Raw genomic sequence first — 20,730 nt, 5'->3', positions numbered from 1 at the left:
CTTGCCTGGCACCCAGGGTCCATGTCCTGCACCCCAGCACCCAGGGCTCATGTCCTGCACCCCAGCCCCAGCACCCAGGGCTCATGTCCTGCACCCCAGCCCCAGCACCCAGGATCCACATCCCACACACCACAGATCCACGTCCTGCACCCCAGCCCCAGGGATCTGCATCCTGCACCCCAACCCCAGCACCCAGGATCCACACCCCAGCACCCAGGGTCCACGTCCCGCACCCCAGCCCAGAGCCCACCCTGGCCCGGGGTCCCAGGAAGGGATGGGACCCGCTGGCCGTGCCAGGGCCCAGAGGGCACAGAGTTTGCCGAGAGCTCACAAAAATACTCAGTGCTTTATTTTAACCTCAGAACGAAGGCGCAGAGGCTGCCAGGGGCAGCGTGGCACACGCATGCAGGCAGGGGAGAGGGATGGAGCCTGGCACGGATGGACCCACGCGAAGGGCAGCCGGGCCACCAGCCAGGGCCGCCAGCCAGGCCACCACAGCCTGTGGTGGAGGAGCACTGGGACGCACTGGGATGTCCCAGGGGACCGTTGTGGTGGCTGCGCCCACACGAAGGGCAGTTGCAGGGACCCCACGTCGGTCCTTCACAGCCCAGCGTGGCGCGGGGTGAGCCCGGGCAAGCCCGGAGCTCCCCAAACTCCAGGGAGCTCCTGGTGCCCACGGGCTCAGCCCTCTCCCCCTGCCCCTTCCTCCTCCGTCAGCGAGCCCTGGGCCACCTCTCCAGGCCCAGCACCGGCTCCCTGGTGCCTCCCTGGGCAAGATGTGGCCGAGCCCCCCCGGGCCGTGGCCACTGGAGCTGGCACTGCCTGGCCAGGCCGAGCACGGGGAGGAGTGGAGGAGCCCGGGGACGCTGCCAGCACCCAGCTCCCACCCTGCTGGCACCGCTGCCATGCCAGCACCCAGAGCCCACCCATGGGGGTCACCACCAGCACCCTCCTCCCCTGCTCTGCCCTCGTGTCTCAGCACCTTTGAGGACGCTGTCCTCCTGGGAGCATCCTCCAAAGAACCAGGCAGCAGGTACCTGCCCCCCTCCTCTGCCCTCCTGCCCTGCAGGGAGCCAGGGCAGGGGGTACCAGCCTCGAGGGTCCCCAGCCAGAGCCCCCAACTCGCCTGTAAGAGAGCTCCAGGCGCAGGCAGGGACCACGCACAGACCCCTGCGGGGCTCAGGACCCCGGGACAATCCTTGCAGCAGCTCCACGGCAAACGTCCCACCCCAGGGGCAGCAGGAGAGGGAAGGGGCTCTCTGCCAGCCCCAGGGAAAGGGCAGCCCCCGCCTGGCACCGGCACAGTCCCTAGAAGTGCTTGTCCTCCAGCAGCGAGCTCACCACCAGCTCCTTGTTGCCGAAGTCCCAGAAGGCAGTCATGTGGAAGGCCATGTTGGAGAGGACCACCAGGTACTCCAGGAAGGCGAAGATGGTGTACACTGGTGGGGGGGAACACAGCCCGTGAGGGGAACCGGCGGCCAGATCTGCCCCAGAGTGGGGGATCATAGAGTCACAGACTGGTTTGGGTTGGAGGGACCTTAAAGCCCATCCACTTCCAACCCCCTGCCACGGGCAGGGACACCTTCCACCAGACCAGGTTGCTCCAAGCCCCATCCAACCTGGCCTTGAACCCTGCCAGGGAGGGGGCAGCCACAGCTTCTCTGGGCAACCTGGGCCAGGCTCTCACCACCCTCACCCCAGGGATCCATCAGCCCGGTCCCTTCCCCGCGCACGTCCCCCCAGGCACCGCCGAGCCACGGGGAGCACGGCCCTGCCCTGGCCCCCTCACCTCCGGGGCTGCAGTACCAGTTGTGGTGGAAGAAGACGCACACGGCAAACGCGAACGTGATGAAGGTGAAGAAGAAGAGCAGCTGCTTCCACTTGTACGACTTGCGCTCCTGGAAGAGGCAAAGAGCAGGGTCACAGCCTGGGCCGCTCCCCGCTGCCTGCCCCGTCCCCCTTCCCAGCACGGCAGGGACCCACCTGGCCTCTTCTCCCAGGCAACCAGCGACAGGACAAGAGGGCACAGCCTCAAGCTTGGCCAGGGGAGGGTCAGGTTGGACATTAGGAAGCATTTCTTCTCAGCAAGGGTCATTAGCCATTGGAAGGGGCTGCCCAGGGAGGTGGTGGAGTCACCATCTCTGGAGGGGTTTAAGAGAAGACTGGACATGGCACTTAGTGCCCTGGTCTAGTTGCCATGGTGGTGTCAGGGCAATGGTTGGACTCGATGAGCCCAGAGGGCTCTTCCAACCTCAGTGATTCGGTGATGAAAGCAGCTCAGCCCTCACCCCTGCAGACACCAGCGATGGAGTAGCCACCCCCACAGAATACCAGACTGGTTTGGGTTGGAAGGGACCTTAAAGCCCATCCAGCCCCAACCCCCTGCCACAGGCAGGGACACCTTCCACCAGACCAGGTTGCTCCAAGCCCCATCCAACCTGGCCTTGAACACTGCCAGGGAGGGGGCAGCCACAGCTGCTCTGGGCAACCTGGGCCAGGCTCTCACCACCCTCACAGCCAAGAATTTCTTCCTAATATCTCACCTAAATCTCCCCTCTTGCAGTTTAAAACCGTTCCCCCTCGTCCTGTCACTCCACGCCCTTGTCAAAAGCCCCTCTCCAGCTTTCCTGTAGCCCTTTCAGGCACTGGAAGGTGCTAGAAGGTCTCCCCGGAGCCTTCTCTTCTCCAGGCTGAACAGCCCCAGCTCTCTCAGCCTGTCTCCAGAGCAGAGGGGCTCCAGCCCTCTGAGCATCTCCGTGGCCTCCTCTGGACTCGCTCCAACAGCTCCGTGTCTTTCCTGTGCTGAGGACCAGCAGTGTGCCCAGGTGGCCAAGAAGGCCACCAGCATCCGGGCTTGGATCAGCACTAGTGGCCCACGGGGCCCTCGCCGCTCCCCAACGGCTCTACCAGACGGTGCATCCCCCTGGGTGCGGACGGGGTGGCTGCAGGTGGCCCCAGCTCCTCCCCGGGCGCTGCCCACCCGCCCCAGCGTGGGGAATTCACCAGCGCCGCAGCCGGCACCGCACCCCCTCGCTCACAACTGCGCCGGGGAGGAGGAAACCACATGAAGGGGCGGCAGCTGGGGCGGGCGTCGTGCCGGAGACGTCGCACCCGCCGCCCTGGCACCGGCGGGGCCCCATCCTGCCCCCCAAGGGGTGGGAGTGGGGCAAGGGGCTGCTGCCAGCGGCCCCCCACGTCCCCCCCAAGGCACAGCTCGCTGCTCCTGTGCTGGCAGAGCCCGTCCCCCCACAAAGGGGGCAGCCCCGGGGCCAGCCCTGTCCCCCACGAGGGCACCCCCCGGAGCTGGGGGCCACGGTGGGCACCGGCTCCAGCCCCCTTCCTCTCTGTCCTGCTGAGCATCGTGGATGAAGAACCCTCCAGCCTGGGGTGAGCAGGGTGCCCCCATGGCAGGGGAAACCGTGGCTGGACACCGAGGAGGACGCAGGGGACACCCCAGTGTCCCCATCCCAGCGTGGGTACGGGGGGTGGAAGGGAGGGGGCCAGCCCCACACGACGGGGCCGGGGGATGCCACCGCCAGCCCAGACACGGGCTGTTATTCCCATTTCTGGGTGGGAGGGGAATTTCCCCCCTTCGTCTGACGTTTCACGTGAGACAAAACCTCCCATTTTCAGGGACTGCTGAGAAGAAGGAAAATTTCCACCGGCCCCGTCACACTTTCCGTTACCCCCCGGAAAGCCGCGGGCTCAGCCGGGCGCCCCGCAAACGGGTCACGGCAGGGAGGAAAACCCAGAGAGGAAGGACGGCCTCGCCGCTGCCTTCGCCATCTGGGGACACGGGGCCGACGCCACCCCCACCCCGTGGGGCCCCAGCTCTGGCGGGCGAGGGTCCCTCTCCCCGGGGGCTCCGGGACCCTCCAGCGCAGGGTTGGAGCAGGCAGCCCCCGGGTGGTGCTCGGGGTGGGGCGAGCGGCGGTGCCAGCGCCGGGGGTTCGGTGACAACGAGCAGCAGCCGGGGCCGAGGCGTTATGTAAAGTTTCACAGCGGAAAAGCGGGGTCACAAACCAGCCTTGTTTGCATCCCGTGGCGGAGGAAACGGCTGCGAAGCGGCGGCAGAGCCGGGGAGGGGAGAGGCAGCTCCGCGCCGTGTCATACGGCGTCATCCTCTGTCACAGAACCACGGAACCGTGTGGGTTGGGAAGGAGCTTGAAGATCATCGAGTCCAACCCTTAACCCAGCACTGCCAAGGCCACCACTAACCCATGGCCCTCAGCACCACATCTACACGGCTTTTGAATCCCTCCAGGGATAGGGACTCCACCACTGCCCTGGGCAGCCTGTGCCAGCGCTTGACAACCCTTTCCATGAAGACATTGTCCCTGATCTCCAATCTAAACCTCCCCTGCCACAACTTGAGGCCGGTTCCTCTCGTCCCATCGCTTGTTACCTGGGAGAAGAGACTGACCCCCCCTCGCTACACCCTCCTTTCAGGCAGTTGTAGAGAGCGAGAAGGTCTCCCCTCAGCCTCCTTTTCTCCAGGCTAAACCCCCCCAGCTCCCTCAGCCGCTCCCCGTCACACTTGTGCTCCAGACCCTTCCCCAGCCCCGTTGCCCTTCTCTGGACTCGCTCCAGCACCTCAAGGTCTTTCTTGTCGTGAGGGGCCCAAAACTGCACCCAGGATTCGAGGTGTGGCCTCACCAGTGCCGAGCACAGGGGGCACAGGGGGATGCCAGCACAGGGCGACGCTGCCAGGGCACTCCCATTCTGGCACGGGCACTGGGCCACCCAGGGACGAGCTGCTCCAAGCTCAGGCAGCTCCAGGCTGTCCCCAGTCCGTGGCCGGGGCTGTGGGGCTGGCGCAGCTGCAGCTGGCACCGCTCAGCTGCCAACCCCGGCTTCACAACTTCCTCCTGGCAAGACAGACCGGGGTGGCCGGTGTCCCCTGCGAGCCACGCCAGCCCCACGCAGCCCCCCCCGGCCAGCCCTCCGTAGCTGGACGCGTGTCTGGCCCAGAACACCACGGGCAAATGATATTTAGCGCGGCAGCTCGCGGGCTTTGAGCTGAGGCACATTTCCTGGGCACACGACAGTGAGTCAGGAGCAGGAGGCCTGATGACGGCGAGAGAAGAGACCGGCTGCACCAAGCCAGCGCGGCGGGGACAGCCCTGGAGCCCCAGTCCCTGTCCCGTGCGTCTCTGAGCCCGCAGAGGCACCCAGAGTCTCCTTCTCCTATCCCAGGCGAGCCTCCAGCCCTGCAAACCCAAGGGCAAACCCCAGGCTCCAAGGGCTGTGGGATGGGTGCCAAGAGGCACAGAGCCTCCTACTTCCTCCACCGAGGAGGAAGAGGGACCTTGTAGAGTTCACAGCCCAGTTCCTGATGGGGACAGGGAAGGGGATGGCAAAGTGACATGAATTCAACATGTAATAGCTCTCCTGCACCTCTCGAGCACCAGGGCTGCCCCCGGAGCCGTCCCTTGCTGGGGGACGGCAGCACCCTCGTGCTGCACGAAGGTCCCAGCTCGCCTGTGGTGAACCCCAAGACAAACAGCCCTCGCACCCAGAGCGTAGTGCTGGGATATTTATAGAGGGCTCGTGTGAGCTGCTGCCGCTGCCCCCACGCTGCTGGCTCGGCGACGGGGCTACCGCAGAGGGGGGCTGAACCCACGCGTGCTCACCGACAGCCTTTGTGGTTCCCTCCGCACGGCTCCGGCACAGAGTCACAGAGTGGTTAAGGGTTGGAAGGGGCCTCTGGAGATCACCCAGCCCAACCCCTGCCAGAGCAGGGTCACCCAGAGCACGTTGCACAGGGTCGTGTCCAGGCGGGTTTGAATATCTCCAGAGAAGGAGACTCCCCCCCTCCCTGGGCAGCCTGTGCCAGGGCTCTGGCACCCTCACACCAAAGAAGTTCCTCCTCATATTCACATGGAACTTCCCATGGTTCAGTTTGTGCCTGTTGCCCCTTGTCCTGGTGCTGGGCACCACTGAGAAGAGTCTGGCCCCATCCCCTGACACCCCCTGAGGTATCTGTGAGCATTGATAAGATCCCCCCTCAGTCTGCTCTTCTCCAGCTGAACAGCCCCAGCTCCCTCAGCCTCTCCTCGCAGCAGAGATGCTCCAGCCCTCTGACCATCTCCGTACCCTCCGCTGGACTCTCTCCAGTAGCTCCTGGTCTGTCTTGAACTGGGGGGCCCAGAACTGCCCACAGTTACTCCAGGTGTGGCCTCACCAGGGCCGTGTAGAGGGGGAGGAGAACCTCCCTCGACCTGCTGCCCACAGTCTTCCTCACACACCCCAGGACACCACTGGCCTTCCTGGCCCCGAGGACACACTGGTGGAAACCCAGCTCAGAAATGGCTGAGCCAGCGCCGGGAGTGACAGCAGGCGCCGGGGCAGGGGGAAACGCGTTGGCAAACGAGAAGTGAAACCGCTCTGCTCTGCTGCACCGCTCGGCACCGCCGCTGCGGCAGGAGGGTTGTGGAGGGCGTGTGGCTGCCCGGGAGCGATGGCAGGCAGCAGCCAGGGAGGGCACAGCCATGCCAGCCCCCAGCCACGCACCACGGGCTGGGCACGCTGCCTCCAGCCCGCGACCATCACGATGCTCTCGGGCTCCATTCCCCTTCTCCCCCTGAGCTCCCCTCTCTCTCTGCCCCCTCCCCTCCTCCTCTCACCCTGCTTTCTCTTTCCTCCCCTCCTGCAGAGCTTTATATTTTCCTCTCTCTCGCTATTTGCCACCTCGCAACTGGAACCCCTCGGTACTTCCCCATTACCAACAAGTTCCCCAGCACCTTCCTGCCCTTGCAGAGAGGCGGTTGCACAACGCGAGCCCCGGCGAACGCCAGGCTTTTGCAACACCAATTCCTGTCACTCGTGAGCTGAAACCCCAGCAGACCTGGGGAGCTTCGTCCCCTCCAGCAGTGCCAGACCCAGGGCCTGAGAAGGGCTCTGCTGGCCCCGTCCTCCAGCCCCAGACCCTCTGCTCCCTCCTCCAGACCAAGCAGTAGGAAGGCTGCGTCCATCCTTCCAGCTCCTCGCATGGAGTTTGTCCTGGAGATGGTCCCAGGTTTGGCCCCGGAGAACCTGAACCCCCTTGGGGACCCCCCTCTGCTCCGGTACCCTCTGCTGAAGAGGAGGGAAGGACGGGAAACCGTGGGACCAGCATTGTGCCCCTCGCCCGTCCCCTCCTGCCACCACCAGATCCAGGGTGGGGGTAGCAAAGGTGAACAAAAATTCCCCACGACCGACACGATCGGAGCCAGAATCGCAGAATCCCAGACTGGTTTGGGTGGGAAGGGACCTTAAAGCCCATCCAGTTCCAACCCCCTGCCACGGGCAGGGGCACCTTCCACCAGACCAGGTTGCTCCAAGCCCCATCCAACCTGCCCTTGAACACTGCCAGGGAGGGGGCAGCCACAGCTGCTCTGGGCAACCTGGGCCAGGCTCTCACCACCCTCACAGCCAAGAATTTCTTCCTCACATCTCATCTCAATCTCCCCTCTCTCAGTTTAAAACCGTTCCCCCTTGTCCTGTCACTCCATGCCCTTGTCAAAAGCCCCTCTCCAGCTTTCCTGTAACCCCTTCAGGCACTGGAAGGTGCTAGAAGGTCTCCGAATCTGTCCCCAAGATGCTGTGACAGAATCACAGCATCCCAGAGTGGTTGGGGTTGGAAGGGGCCTCTGGAGATCACCCAGCCCAACCCCTGCCCAAGCAGGGTCACCCAGAGCACGTTGCACAGGGCCGTGTCCAGGCGGGTTTGAATATCTCCAGAGAAGGAGACTCCCCCCTCCCTGGGCAGCCTGTGCCAGGGCTCTGGCACCCTCACAGCAAAGAAGTTATTCCTCACGTGTGATACTCAGGTGACCCACAAGAAGAGACCACTCACACCCTGCCCTAAAACAGCCCCACGAGCCGTGCCACCACTTCCTTCTCGGAGGAACCGGCCCCGCGGGCGACAGCTCCCTCTGCTGACACGTGGCCCCGCAGGGACCTGGCGTGCAGGTGACGAGCCCTGGCTCCAGGTCAGCGCTGGCCCCAAAGGGATCCTCTCTCCACGGGGAGACACCCAGCTCTGGGGGGCACCATGAACCCCTACGGGCAGCCTCCTCCATCAGCAGGGCCTGTCCAAGATGGGAGGAGAAAGCCATGCCGGGTGATGGCACCGTGCTGGGTGGTGGCACCTTGCTGGGTGGTGGCACGTTCAGCCAGGGCATCACCGTGTCCCCCTGCGCTTCCACCCAGGGACGTGCCGTGGTCACAGAACCACAGAACCGTTTGGGTTGGGAAGGACCTTTAAGACCATCGAGCCCAACCCTTACCCCAGCACTGCCAAGGCCACCACTAACCCCTGTCCCTCAACACCACATCTACACGGCTTTTGAATCCCTCCAGGGATGGGGACTCCACCACTGCCCTGGGCAGCCTGTGCCAGTGCTTGACAACCCTCTGAGGTTGTCCTCAGAGTAGGAAAATGCTCGTTTGTTGGGCTTGGGCACGTGCACCAGGACACAGGAGCGCCCCAGCACAGCTCGAGCTGTGCAGCATCAGGGGAGGGTAACAAGGACAAGCTGCCACCTTGTCCACTGTGGCAGACGGCCAGAGACGCTGTGGCTTGGCAGCAGCCCCCAGTCCAAGTGAGTACTGCGGGATGGAGGGGCAGTACCTGGTCAAACCACCGCTGGAGGGACTTTGCTCGTGGTGTTCCCTAACGTGAACTTGGGAGAAACCCACCTGAATTGTTCACAGAATCACAGAATCCCAGAATCAACCAGGTTGGAAGAGCCCTCTGGGCTCATCGAGTCCAACCATTGCCCTCACACCACCATGGCAACTAGACCAGGGCACTAAGGGCCATGGCCAGGCTTTTCTTAAACTCCTCCAGAGATGGTGACTCCACCACCTCCCTGGGCAGCCCCTTCCAATGGCTAATGACCCTTGCTGAGAAGAAATGCTTCCTAATGTCCAACCTGAACCTCCCCTGGTGAAGCCTGAGGCTGTGCTTGGACGAGTTGTGGGGAGAGTTGGGCGGGGAGGAATTTAATGAACTATAACAAGGGCAAGTGTAGAGTCCTGCAGCTGGGCAAGAACAACCCCATGTACCAGTACAAGTTGGGGACAGACCTGTTGGAGACCAGCGGAGGGGAAAGGGACTTGGGGGTCCTGGTGGACAGCAGGATGGCCATGAGCCAGCAGTGTGCCCTTGTGGCCAAGAAGGCCAATGGCATTCTGGGGTGGATTAGAAGGGGGGTGGTTCGTAGGTCAAGAGAGGTTCTCCTCCCCCTCTACTCTGCCCTGGTGAGGCCGCATCTGGAATATTGTGTCCAGTTCTGGGCCCCTCAGTTCAAGAAGGACAGGGAACTGCTAGAGAGAGTCCAGCGCAGAGCCACGAAGATGATGAAGGGGGTGGAACATCTCCCTTCTGAGGAGAGGCTGAGGGAGCTGGGTCTCTTTAGCTTGGAGAAGAGGAGACTGAGGGGTGACCTCATTAATGTTTATAAATATGTAAAGGGCAAGTGTCATGAGGATGGAGCCAGGCTCTTCTCAGTGACATCCCTTGACAGGACAAGGGGCAATGGGTGCAAGCTGGAACACAGGAGGTTCCACATAAATATGAGGAGAAACTTCTTTGCTGTGAGGGTGACTGAACACTGGCACAGGCTGCCCAGGGAGGGGGGAGTCTCCTTCTCTGGAGAGATTCAAACCCACCTGGACACAACCCTGTGCAACGTGCTCTGGGTGACCCTGCTTGGGCAGGGGTTGGGCTGGGTGATCTCCAGAGGTCCTTCCAACCCTTAACCACTCTGGGATTCTGTGCTTGCTGCGATGCTGCAACACCTGCAGACAGGCACTACGCAGGGGCAACCGCTGCTCGGGGAGCCGTGCTCTGACGTGCAGCGCTGGGGGAAGAGATGCAGGGGCTTGGAGTGCTCGCAGAATAAAAAAAATAAGCCCAAAAAGATGAAATCAATAAAGGAAGCCACAGGAAAACCACGAAGGAGTGGCTGCTGAGTTCCTGTTATCCCTGAATCACCCCAGACAACACATCGCTTCCCAGCGAGACAGGGGAACCCCGGGATGTCCAAAATTCCCTTTCACAGGGAAACTTGCAGCCAAACAACTGCTGGAAGCTCCTTTTCCAGGTCTCTGAAATAAGGCAGCAATGGGTCGGGCTTGGGGAAATACCAGAAGGGGACAAGGAGCAGCCGTGATGGAGCAGGAGCCTGACCACGGCACGCTCTGTAGGTGTCTGGGCAGACCCCGAGCACAGCACCCATCCTGCCCTGTATCCCTGTACACACGTTGGTGACATGGACAGGGGGATTGAGTGTGCCCTCAGCAAGTTTGGGATGACACCGAGCTGTGTGGTGCGGTGACACGCTGGAGGGAAGGGATGGCATCCAGAGGGACCTGGACAGGCTGGAGAGCTGGGCCTGTGCGAACCGCATGGAGTTCAACAAGGCCAAGGGCAAGGTCCTGCACGTGGGTCGGGGCAATCCCAAGCACAAATCCAGGCTGGGCGGAGAATGGGTCGAGAGCAGCTCTGAGGAGAAGGACTTGGGGTGATGGGTGACGAGAAGCTCACCAGGAGCCGGCACCGTGCGCTGGCAGCCCAGAAAGCCACCGGTGTCCTGGGCTGCATCCCCAGCAGCGTGGCCAGCAGGGCGAGGGAGGGGATTCTGCCCCTCTGCTCTGCTCTCGGGAGACCCCCCTGCAGTGCTGCGTCCAGCTCTGGGGCCCCCAACACAAGAAGGACACGGAGCTGTTGGAGTGAGTCCAGAGGAGGCCACGGAGATGCTCAGAGGGCTGGAGCCCCTCTGCTCTGGAGACAGGCTGAGAGAGCTGGGGCTGTTCAGCCTGGAGAAGAGAAGGCTCCGCGGAGACCTTCTAGCACCTTCCAGTAGCTGAAGGGGCTACAGGAAAGCGGGAGAGGGGCTTTTGACAAGGGCATGGAGTGACAGGACGAGGGGGAACAGTTTTAAACTGAGAGAGGGGAGATTGAGATGAGATGTGAGGAAGAAATTCTTGTCTGTGAGGGTGGTGAGAGCCTGGCCCAGGTTGCCCAGAGAAGCTGTGGCTGCCCCCTCCCTGGCAGTGTTCAAGGGCAGGTTGGATGGGGCTTGGAGCAACCTGGTCTGGTGGAAGGTGTCCCTGCCCGTGGCAGGGGGGTGGGACTGGATGGGCTTTAAGGTCCCTTCCCACCCAAACCAGTCTGGGATTCTGTGACCTGGGATGGCTGGATGTGAACCTCCAGCTGATGGAGGTCTGTGGTCCTGGGGACGTTCCTGTCTCTCTTTCCCAGTTTCAGCTGGTGATGTTAACTCCTTTAGCACCCAGTTACGGTTATTTCACAAGCGAGTTCAGCCGAAGCCCTCCACCGCCAGCCGAGAGCCCCCTCCCCAGCACCCAGCACTGCCCGCAGAGAAGAAAGGAAAGGTTCTGTACCTCGGGACTTACTGTGTGTTTCTTAGTCATTCTCCAGAGGATGCACGTCAGGAGCATGTGGCCCAGAGCCGAGGCGATGAAGACGATGAAGGCATTTTCGTGGATTACTGAATCAAGGAGACAACGGGGTTCCTGTTAGAGCTGAGCCAAGAGTGCCAGGGGCACGTGGGGCAGGCTCTGGGAGGGTGCTGCCTGCTGCAGGGTGCGCCCACGCAGAGAAGGGGAAGGGGGATTTAACGCCAAAGCCTCTCGCATGTGCCTTATGGCCCACAGAATCCCAGAATCAATGAGGTTGGAAGAGCCCTCTGGGCTCATCGAGTCCAACCATTGCCCTGACACCACCATGGCAACTAGACCAGGGCACTAAGGGCCATGGCCAGGCTTGTCTTAAACCCCTCCAGAGATGGTGACTCCACCACCTCCCTGGGCAGCCCCTTCCAGTGTCTAATGACCCTTGCTGAGAAGAAATGCTTCCTAATGGCCAACCTGACCCTCCCCTGGCCAAGCTTGACGCTGTGTCCTCTTGTCCTAGCGCTGGTTGCCTGGGAGAAGAGGCCGACTCCCACTGCGCTACAACCTCCCTTCAGGTAGTTGTAGACTGCACTAAGGTCACCTCTGAGCCTCCTCTTCTCCAGGCTAAACACCCCCAGCTCCCTCAGCCGTTCCTCGCAGGTCAGACCCTCCAGACCCTTCACCAGCTTGGTCGCCCTCCTCTGCACTCGCTCCAACACCTCAACAACTTTCTTGAAGATGTGACCTGTGTCCTTCAGGGACGATTAACCTGAGCCTGTTCTCATCTCAGCACAGCAGCTAAGGTCTGAAACCTTCCCCGGAAACCTGAGATTAGTCTGTAATAAGGATTTGAGAAAAGTGGGTTAGGCTCAGGTCTCCATCAGGCCCCTCCTCGCAAAGCTCTACGCAAGCCAGGCAGAGCCATCGGCCGTGAAAAGAGGCGCAGGCAGAGGGTGACAACGTGCTCTGAGGTGTCTGAACCCTAAAAGAGCATCTGAATTGCTAAGGGCACACTCCCAGCCCTGACACATCAGGGGAGCAGGTTGGTCTGCAGTCCCCTGCTGTGGTGGGGACAGCTGGGGACACCAGCAGAAGCACGTGGGGTGGCGACGGGACACCTCAACGTGGGGGACAGGGAGTGCTGGCAGGAGACGAGGAAGATGAGCTGGACAGGAACATCCCCACGACCACAGATCTCCATCAGCTGGAGGTTCACGTCCAGCCATCCCAGGTAATAGAATCCCAGACTGGTTTGGGTTGGAAGGGACCTTAAAGACCATCTAGTCCGAACCCCCTGCCACAGGCAGGGACACCTTCCACCAAACCAGGTTGCTCCAAGCCCCGTCCAACCTGGCCTTGAACACTGCCAGGGAGGGGGCAGCCACAGCTGCTCTGGGCAACCTGGGCCAGGCTCTCACCACCCTCACAGCCAAGAATTTCTTCCTCACATCTCATCTCAATCTCCCCTCTTTCAGTTTAAAACCGTTCCCCCTTGTCCTGTCACTCCATGCCCTTCTCAAAAGCCCCTCTCCAGCTTTCCTGTAGCCCTTTCAGGCACTGGAAGGTGCTAGAAGGTCTCCCTGCAGCCTTCTCTTCTCCAGGCTGAACAGCCCCAGCTCTCTCAGCCTGTCTCCAGAGCAGAGGGGCTCCAGCCCTCTGAGCATCTCAGTGGCCTCCTCTGGACTCGCTCCAACAGCTCCGTGTCACCGGGCTCCACTACGGATCTCCATCCTCACCCTAAAGGCTGGGGAGCTCCTCGGACTCTGCTCATGATACCACAGCCCTGAAGCCACCAGGCTTCCTGGTGAAGGCCCAGTGGAAGCCAGCAAGCACCAAAACTCAATGGGAAGCTTCATCGGACCAAGAGCCAGTGTGCCAGTGCCAGGCCCCAGCAGGGACTGCTCCGGGCACGGCTCCTGGGTGAGGAGCAGGGGAGCAGAAAGGCGACAACCACTGTGGAAGAAAGGAGCATCCCTGGGTGGGACAAGCAGCAGCGAGCACAGAGGGCTGGCAGCCACCTCACCAGGGGTCACACGCTCGTCCTGGTCAGCAGGCTGCAAGATGCAGCATCCCCAAACACCCACTTTGATAGAGAAACGGGACAGTGCCTGCGCCACTCTGCGCTTCCAGCGTGACACCCTGCTCTGATGGCAGCAGTGGGGCTGGGGGGAGCCTCAGAAATCACCCACCGGGTCCTCTGCACTGGGGCTGGAGCCCTCAACCCCACAGGCACGTTCCCAGCCTTCCTGGAGGTCTCTGGTGGCCACTGCCCGTTTCCAAGCAGCCCCAAGGCTCCCTGATCCCACCTCATCTGCGCTTTGAGAGCTTGTTTTCCTCAACCACTGCGAGAAGGAAGCTACTCTCAGCCCAAAATCAGCTGCACCCATCTCACCTCCCTTACTGCAAGGAGACAGTGGGAGTGAAGTGGGAGTCGGCCTCTTCTCCCAGGCAACCAGCGATAGGACAAGAGGACACAGCCTCAAGCTTGGCCAGGGGAGGTTCAGGTTGGACATTAGGAATCATTTCTTCTCAGCAAGGGTCATTAGCCATTGGAAGGGGCTGCCCAGGGAGGTGGTGGAGTCACCATCTCTGGAGGGGTTTGAGAAAAGCCTGGACATGGCACTTAGTGCCCTGGTCTAGTTGCCATGGTGGTGTCAGGGCAATGGTTGGACTCGACGAGCCCAGAGGGCTCTTCCAGCCTCATTGATTCTGTGAGTCTGTGAGACAAACCCTCTTCTGTCAACCTCCCCTCCCCAGCACCGCTCCAGACCTCCAGAGCTCTGACCTGGCCTCCCTCTTTGCAAGACTTTGTGACTACATCCTTCAGTGTGGTCCCACAGCCGGACACAATATCCATCATCATCACCCTCAAACTGTGTGCAGGGACAACCGACACACGACTCTCCCACTGACGAGTCCCCAAACTGGGTTTGTTTGGAGCACAAGTGTGATGGGGAGTGGCTGAGGGACCTGGGGGGGTTTAGCCTGGAGAGAAGGAGGCTGAGGGGAGACCTTCTCGCTCTCTACAACTGCCTCAAAGGAGGGTGTAGCGAGGGGGGGTCGGTCTCTTCTCCCAGGTAACAAGCGATGGGATGAGAGGAACCGGCCTCAAGTTGTGCCAGGGGAGGTTTAGATTGGAGATCAGGGACAATGTCTTCATGGAAAGGGTTGTCAAGCCCTGGCACAGGCTGCCCAGGGCAGTGGTGGAGTCCCCATCCCTGGAGGGATTCAAAAGCCGTGTAGATGTGGTGCTGAGGGCCATGGGCTAGTGGTGGCCTTGGCAGTGCTGGGTTAAGGGATGGACTCAATGATCTTAAAGGTCCTTCCAACCCAAACGATTCTGTGGTTCTGTTCCTGCTGCAACAGCACCACCTCGCTGGCTCATGGGCCTGAGCCCTCTCAAGTCAACCCCCAGTGCCTCCTCCAGGTCTCAGGATTAAACAGCAGCTGGGTATCGACACTGGCACTTAAATCCATTTCAGATGAGACCACACGAGAGAAGGGCATTTCCCAGCCCATCGTGACCATATCGTGCACACGCTGATTTAACCTGAAAAATCCTGATTTTGTTTTCAGGTCAACACAGGGAATTTTACCCAGTTTTGTGGGAGGGTATTTAAAACGCGGCTGGAACAGAGCGTGGCTGGAAGCCAGCTCAGAGCCAAAGCCAAAGCTCAGCAGTGGAGAGCAGGGACAAGCACCAACCTGCCTGTGCTCTCTGTGGTGAGATGGGGTAAGCCTGGCCTTGGCACACGGGTGGGTGCCAAGCGCTGAAGTCTGACCCCAGGCTGGAGAGCTGGGCCTGTGCGAACCGCAGGGAGTTCAACAAGGCCAAGGGCAAGGTCCTGCACGTGGGTCGGGGCAATCCCAAGCACAAATCCAGGCTGGGCGGAGAATGGATGGAGAGCAGCCCTGAGGAGAAGGACTTGGGGGTGATGGGTGACGAGAAGCTCACCATGAGCCGGCAACGTGCGCTGGCAGCCCAGAAAGCCAACGGTGTCCTGGGCTGCATCCCCAGCAGCGTGGCCAGCAGGGCGAGGGAGGGGATTCTGCCCCTCTGCTCCGCTCTCGGGAGACCCCCCCTGCAGTGCTGCGTCCAGCTCTGGGGCCCCAACACAAGAAGGACACGGAGCTGTTGGAGCGAGTCCAGAGGAGGCCACGGAGATGCTCCGAGGGCTGGAGCCCCTCTGCTCTGGAGACAGGCTGAGAGAGCTGGGGCTGTTCAGCCTGGAGAAGAGAAGGCTCTGGGGAGACCTTCTAGCACCTTCCAGTGCCTGAAGGGGCTACAGGAAAGCTGGAGAGGGGCTTGTTACAAGGGCGTGGAGTGACAGGACGAGGGGGAACGGTTTTAAAGTGAAAGAGGGGAGATTGAGATGAGATGTGAGGAAGAAATTCTTGGCTGTGAGGGTGGTGAGAGCCTGGCCCAGGTTGCCCAGAGCAGCTGTGGCTGCCCCCTCCCTGGCAGTGTTCAAGGCCAGGTTGGATGGGGCTTGGAGCAACCTGGTCTGGTGGAAGGTGTCCCTGCCCGTGGCAGGGGGTTGGAACTGGATGGGCTTTAAGGTCCCTTCCAACCCAAACCAGTCTGTGATTCTATGAAAATTCAACCTACAGTTTTGGCCAATTATCAGCAACCAAGAATTTTGGGAAGAACACGGCTATTTGCACATGATGGACACAACCTTACTATATAAATACTAATTTTAATAGAATTTCTGGTGTTTTTACTGTTTTCTTTCCCTCGAAACTGACTCCTTCCAAACCACCAGCTGTGAAGCAGAGCTCTGCAAAGCCTTGGCAGCCCCGAGCAAGCCCACGGGCACGAGAGTCAGCGCAGAGCGTGGGAGGAGGCACCTACCATAGTTCTCCGTCGAGGACACGTAGGTGAGAACGAGGAGGGCGAAGTTTTCGAGCAGGTTGAGCAGGAGGTTGAAGTGGCAGAGGCGCAGGTAGCCCGGGTGCGAGCAGTGGCAGCTCTGGTAGTGGTTCCAGTAGGCGACGGCCACCAGGAAGCGGGGAGCAGAGTGGAGGCCGATGCAGAGGCGCCAGACGTAGCGCTGGGGGGTCTCGCCCCCGATGGCCGCGCTGATGGAGGGCAGGTAGTTGGGGACCTGGAAGAGAGACAGTGGCTTGTGGGGAGAGGCACAGGGAGCGTGTCACGTCCTATTTCAAAAGCCAGGGAACGTAACGTGGCAGCAACCCTGGTTCACCCCCCAGGACCAGGCAGTCCCCAGTGCTGGGGTGCCCTGGCTCAAGGTCTAATGACGCATTTCTTCTCAGCAAGGGTCATTAGCCATTGGAAGGGGCTGCCCAGGGAGGTGGTGGAGTCACCATCTCTGGAGGGGTTTAAGACAAGACTGGACATGGCACTTAGTGCCCTGGTCTAGTTGCCATGGTGGTGTCAGGGCCATAGTTGGACTCGATGAGCCCAGAGGGCTCCTCCAACCTCATTGATTGATTGGATCACATGAATGGAGGTTTTGCATCCTCAGTGGAGGTTTGAATCCCAGAGGTGGAGGTTTTGGATTCTCAGTGGAGGTTTAAATCCTGGGGATGGAGGATTTGGATCCTTGGTGGAGGTTTTAGATCATGAGGTCTGAGGTTTTGGATCTTGGGGGTGGAGGTTTTGGATCCTTGATGGTTGCAGCCTACAACTACCTGAAGTGAGGTTGCAGTGGGGTGGGAGTTGGCCTCTTCTCCCAGGCAACCAGTGATAGGACAAGAGGACACAGCCTCAACCTTGGCCAGGGGAGGGTCAGGTTGGACATTAGGAAGCATTTGTTCTCAGCAAGGGTCATTAGCCATTGGAAGGGGCTGCCCAGGGAGGTGGTGGAGTCACCATCTCTGGAGGGGTTTAAGACAAGCCTGGACATGGCCCTTAGTGCCCTGGTCTAGTTGCCATGGTGGTGTCAGGGCAATGGTTGGACTCAGTGAGCCCAGAGGGCTCTTCCAACCTCAGTGATTCTGTGGATCTCACTTAGCTTTATACTTTTGACCTTTATTCTTTCCCTTTGTTCAGTCGTGGTCCTCCACGTCTTCTATGCCCCCCAGTTTGGGGAGCGAGGAGAGGAGGGTGCATGGTTTTGTTAGCCCAGCCCTAATGGGGAGAACTGACAGCAACAGCAGGCACAGACAGTGCTCAGGGAGGAACATAAAAGCAGGAAAACCATCAAAGGGGTTCAAAGCCCTGGGGAGGAACCCGACCTCATCCCTGTTGGAAATCCAGGCGGTCCCTCTCATCCCGCGCTCCCCAGGCACGTGTTTGTGACTCCTCTGAAGAGCTCCAGCAGATCTGAGGGGCAGCAGTTCGTTTTGTAAAAGCTGGGCCTGACCAGTCTGTATTTCATAGAACCACAGAACCGTTTGGGTTGGAAAGGACCTTTAAGGTCATCAAGTCCAACCCTTAACCCAGCACTGCCAAGGCCACCACTAACCCCTGTCCCTCAGCACCACATCTACACGGCTTTTGAATCCCTCCAGGGATGGGGACTCCACCACTGCTCTGGGCAGCCTGTGCCAGCGCTTGACAACCCTTTCCATGAAGACATTGTCCCTGATCTCCAATCTAAACCTCCCCTGGCACAACTTGAGGCCGGTTCCTCTCGTCCCATCGCTTGTTCCCTGGGAGAAGAGACCGACCCCCCCTCGCTACACCCTCCTTTCAGGCAGTTGTAGAGAGCGAGAAGGTCTCCCCTCAGCCTCCTTTTCTCCAGGCTAAACCCCCCCAGCTCCCTCAGCCGCTCCCCATCACACTTGTGCTCCAGACCCTTCCCCAGCCCCGTTGCCCTTCTCTGGACTCGCTCCAGCACCTCAAGGTCTTTCTTGTCGTGAGGGGCCCAAAACTGCACCCAGGATTCGAGGTGCGGCCTCACCAGTGCCGAGCACAGGGGGACGATCCCTGCCCTAGTCCTGCTGGCCACACTAGTGCTGATACAAGCCAGGATGCTGGTGGCCTTCTTGGCCACCTGGGCACACTGCTGGCTCATACTCAGATGGCCAACGACCAACACTTCTTTAGGTCCTTTTAAAACACCAAACCCTCAGTTGCCAGCCCTGAGGCATCACAATAAAATACAATAAAATACAATAAAACACAATAAAACAAAGCAGCTTGTTCAAGATCCCGTAACACTTCTGGGGGGAGATCCCAGAAGAAGCGAGGAGCCCTGCCATCCGCCACGACCCTGGAGGACATTTTGCTGACGAGAGTCGCTTACCCCGCAATGAGTCGCTGTCGTCTCCTGGAAATGGAACAGCAGAGACCAGATCACACAGAAAAGGAAACCAAAGAGGGGGCAAAACACAGTCCCGACGGCCAGCGTGGTAAAACGGAGCCGGAAGAGGATCCCGTCTCGATCCAGGGGCAGCGGAACCTGTAACATCTTGACGGACCTGAAAACAACAAGAGAACGTTCGACAGGGACTCCCTGTGCTCCTGCGAGGCCCAGCCACGAGACCGATGGGGCTGGAAGGGCACGTGAGCTCTTGTCCATCCAGAGCGTTCCCGGGCTGCGCTGACGTAGCCAGGGCGCTGCGTGCCGGCGCTGCCGCTCCCCCAGCAGCCTCCTCACCCCGCTGCCACCCCACACAGCTCCAGCCCAGCATCCAGCACTCAGCACCTTCACGGGCAAGGCTGCGGCTGCAGGACCAGGACCCTGCAAGCCCCACACCTCGCACGACGATAAAGCCATCGCTCAGCAGGTCGGGCAAGCGGTTTATCAAGCCCGGCAGCCTCAGACCGCCACGGTTAAAGCCACGTTAAATCAGGCCCGACCTTCGAGGTCTCCTCCTGCCACTCCTGGCCCCAATCCCTCCGTGTACCCCCGGCCTGGCAACACGGGCCACCGAACAGCCCAACCGAGGGGCTGCGATGTTCTGCCCCGAGCGAGCAGCGGGGGATCCCTGCTGCACCCCACACACACCGCTCGGGCTCCGGGATAAATCCGATTTATAGACAATCCCCGGTTACCAGCGAGGGCAGGAGCCTGGGCAGCCGCCCCAGGGCACCGCAGCCGCCCCCCTGCTCCAGCACCATAAGCCCCACCCCGTGCACCCTACACCCCCTGAGACCACCCTGGGCACCCTACACCCCCCCTGAGACACCCCCGTGCACCCTACACCCCCTGAGACCCCCCTGGGCACCCCAGACTCTCCCTGAGACCCCCCCCCGTGCACCCTACACCCCCCTGAGACCCCCCTGGGCACCCCACACCCCCTGAGACCCCCCTGGGCACCCCACACCCCCCTAAGACCCCTCCCCGTGCACCCTATACCCCCCTGAGACCCCCCCCCAGCACCCTACACCCCCTGAGACCCCCCTGTGCACCCCACACCCCCCTGAGACCCCCTTGGGCACCCCAGACTCTCCCTGAGACCCCCCCCCGTGCACCCTACACCCCCCTGAGACCCCTCTGGGCACCCCACACCCCCTGAGACCACCCTGGGCACCCCACACCCCCCTGAGACCACCCTGGGCACCCTACACCCCCCCCGAGACCCCCCCCCGTGCACCCTACACCCCCCTGAGACCCCCCCGTGCACCCTACACCCCCCTGAGACCCTCCCCCGGGCACCCTACACCCCCTGAGACCCTCCCGGGCACCCCAGACTCTCCCTGAGACCCCCCCGGGTACCCTACACCCCCTCAGAGACACCCCCAGGGACCCTACAGTCCTGTGACCCCCCCCAGGCACCCCACATCCCCCAGAGACCCCCCTGGGCACCCCACATCCCCCAGAGACCCCCCCCGAGCACCCCGTATTCCCCCTCGGTGTCAGCCACCCCCCTCCCAGACCCCTGACAGTGCTGTGACCCCCCCCCCCCAGGCACCCCACTGCTCCCCGAGACCCCACAACCGCACCCACCTCCGCCCCTCGCAGCCCCCCCAGCCCCGCACCGCTCAGCCCCCGCCGCGCCGCTCCATGCCCCGGCTCGGCTCGGTCCGGCCTGGCCCGGCCACCACGCCTCCTTCTCCGCCTCCTCCCGCCCCTTCCTGCCGCCGCGGCCCGCTCCCCCCACCCCCGGGGCCTTGCGGCTCTACAGGCCCCGGCCAAGGTGGCGCCCCCTACCGACGAACCCACCTCAACACCGGCGCCTCCTCTACGGCCCCTTTAAGGCTCTCGGCCCCGCCCCCTGCGCCGCTTTACGCAAGCTCTCAGATTGGACCGCTCGGAAGAAGTCCCGCCCTCAACGCCCCGGATGTCGGGCGGGGCTGTTGCTGCGGTGTTCTGGACCCTTCCGTAGCGTTAGCTCCACCTCCTCTGCGCCTCAGACCAATCACCGCTCAAGACGCGGCTGACGTAAGAGGCTAATTCGTCCAATCAGTGA

General features: G+C 61.4%; 1 protein-coding gene across 3 annotated transcripts; it reads right to left on the bottom strand.

Annotated features, from left to right (window-relative positions):
- Positions 1-327: 327 nt before the first annotated feature.
- On the bottom strand, positions 328-20,544 carry PGAP2 (post-GPI attachment to proteins 2). Of its 3 annotated transcripts, none has more exons than XM_068424904.1 (6): positions 20,484-20,544; positions 18,621-18,795; positions 16,262-16,514; positions 11,395-11,501; positions 1,790-1,898; positions 328-1,439 (listed from the first exon to the last, which is right to left on the bottom strand). In XM_068424904.1, exons 2-6 carry the CDS (start codon positions 18,783-18,785, stop codon positions 1,309-1,311), a joined length of 765 nt encoding a protein of 254 aa, XP_068281005.1. In that variant the 5' UTR covers positions 18,786-18,795; positions 20,484-20,544; the 3' UTR covers positions 328-1,308. The 3 variants fall into 3 exon arrangements, with proteins under 3 accessions (XP_068281005.1, XP_068281006.1, XP_068281007.1); XM_068424905.1 differs by lacking the exon at positions 20,484-20,544 and adding an exon at positions 20,300-20,408; XM_068424906.1 differs by lacking the exon at positions 20,484-20,544 and adding an exon at positions 20,300-20,408 and having other exon boundaries at positions 11,407-11,501.
- Positions 20,545-20,730: the final 186 nt, after the last annotated feature.

Source organism: Nyctibius grandis, chromosome 2 (assembly GCF_013368605.1).
Source record: "Nyctibius grandis isolate bNycGra1 chromosome 2, bNycGra1.pri, whole genome shotgun sequence".
Lineage (NCBI taxonomy): Eukaryota > Metazoa > Chordata > Aves > Nyctibiiformes > Nyctibiidae > Nyctibius > Nyctibius grandis.
Note: the sequence above shows the minus strand (reverse complement) of the source record. Positions and strands in the feature narration are given on the sequence as shown.

Coding starts and splice junctions, on each gene's coding strand:
- PGAP2 (XM_068424904.1), bottom strand. CDS start 18,785: ATGTTACAGGTTCCGCTGCCCCTGGATCGAGACGGGATCCTCTTCCGG. Junction 16,515..18,620: donor CGACAGCGACTCATTGCGGG/GTAAGCGACTCT, acceptor TCTCTCTTCCAG/GTCCCCAACTACCTGCCCTC. Junction 1,899..11,394: donor AACACACAGTAAGTCCCGAG/GTACAGAACCTT, acceptor TGCCTCTTCCAG/GAGCGCAAGTCGTACAAGTG.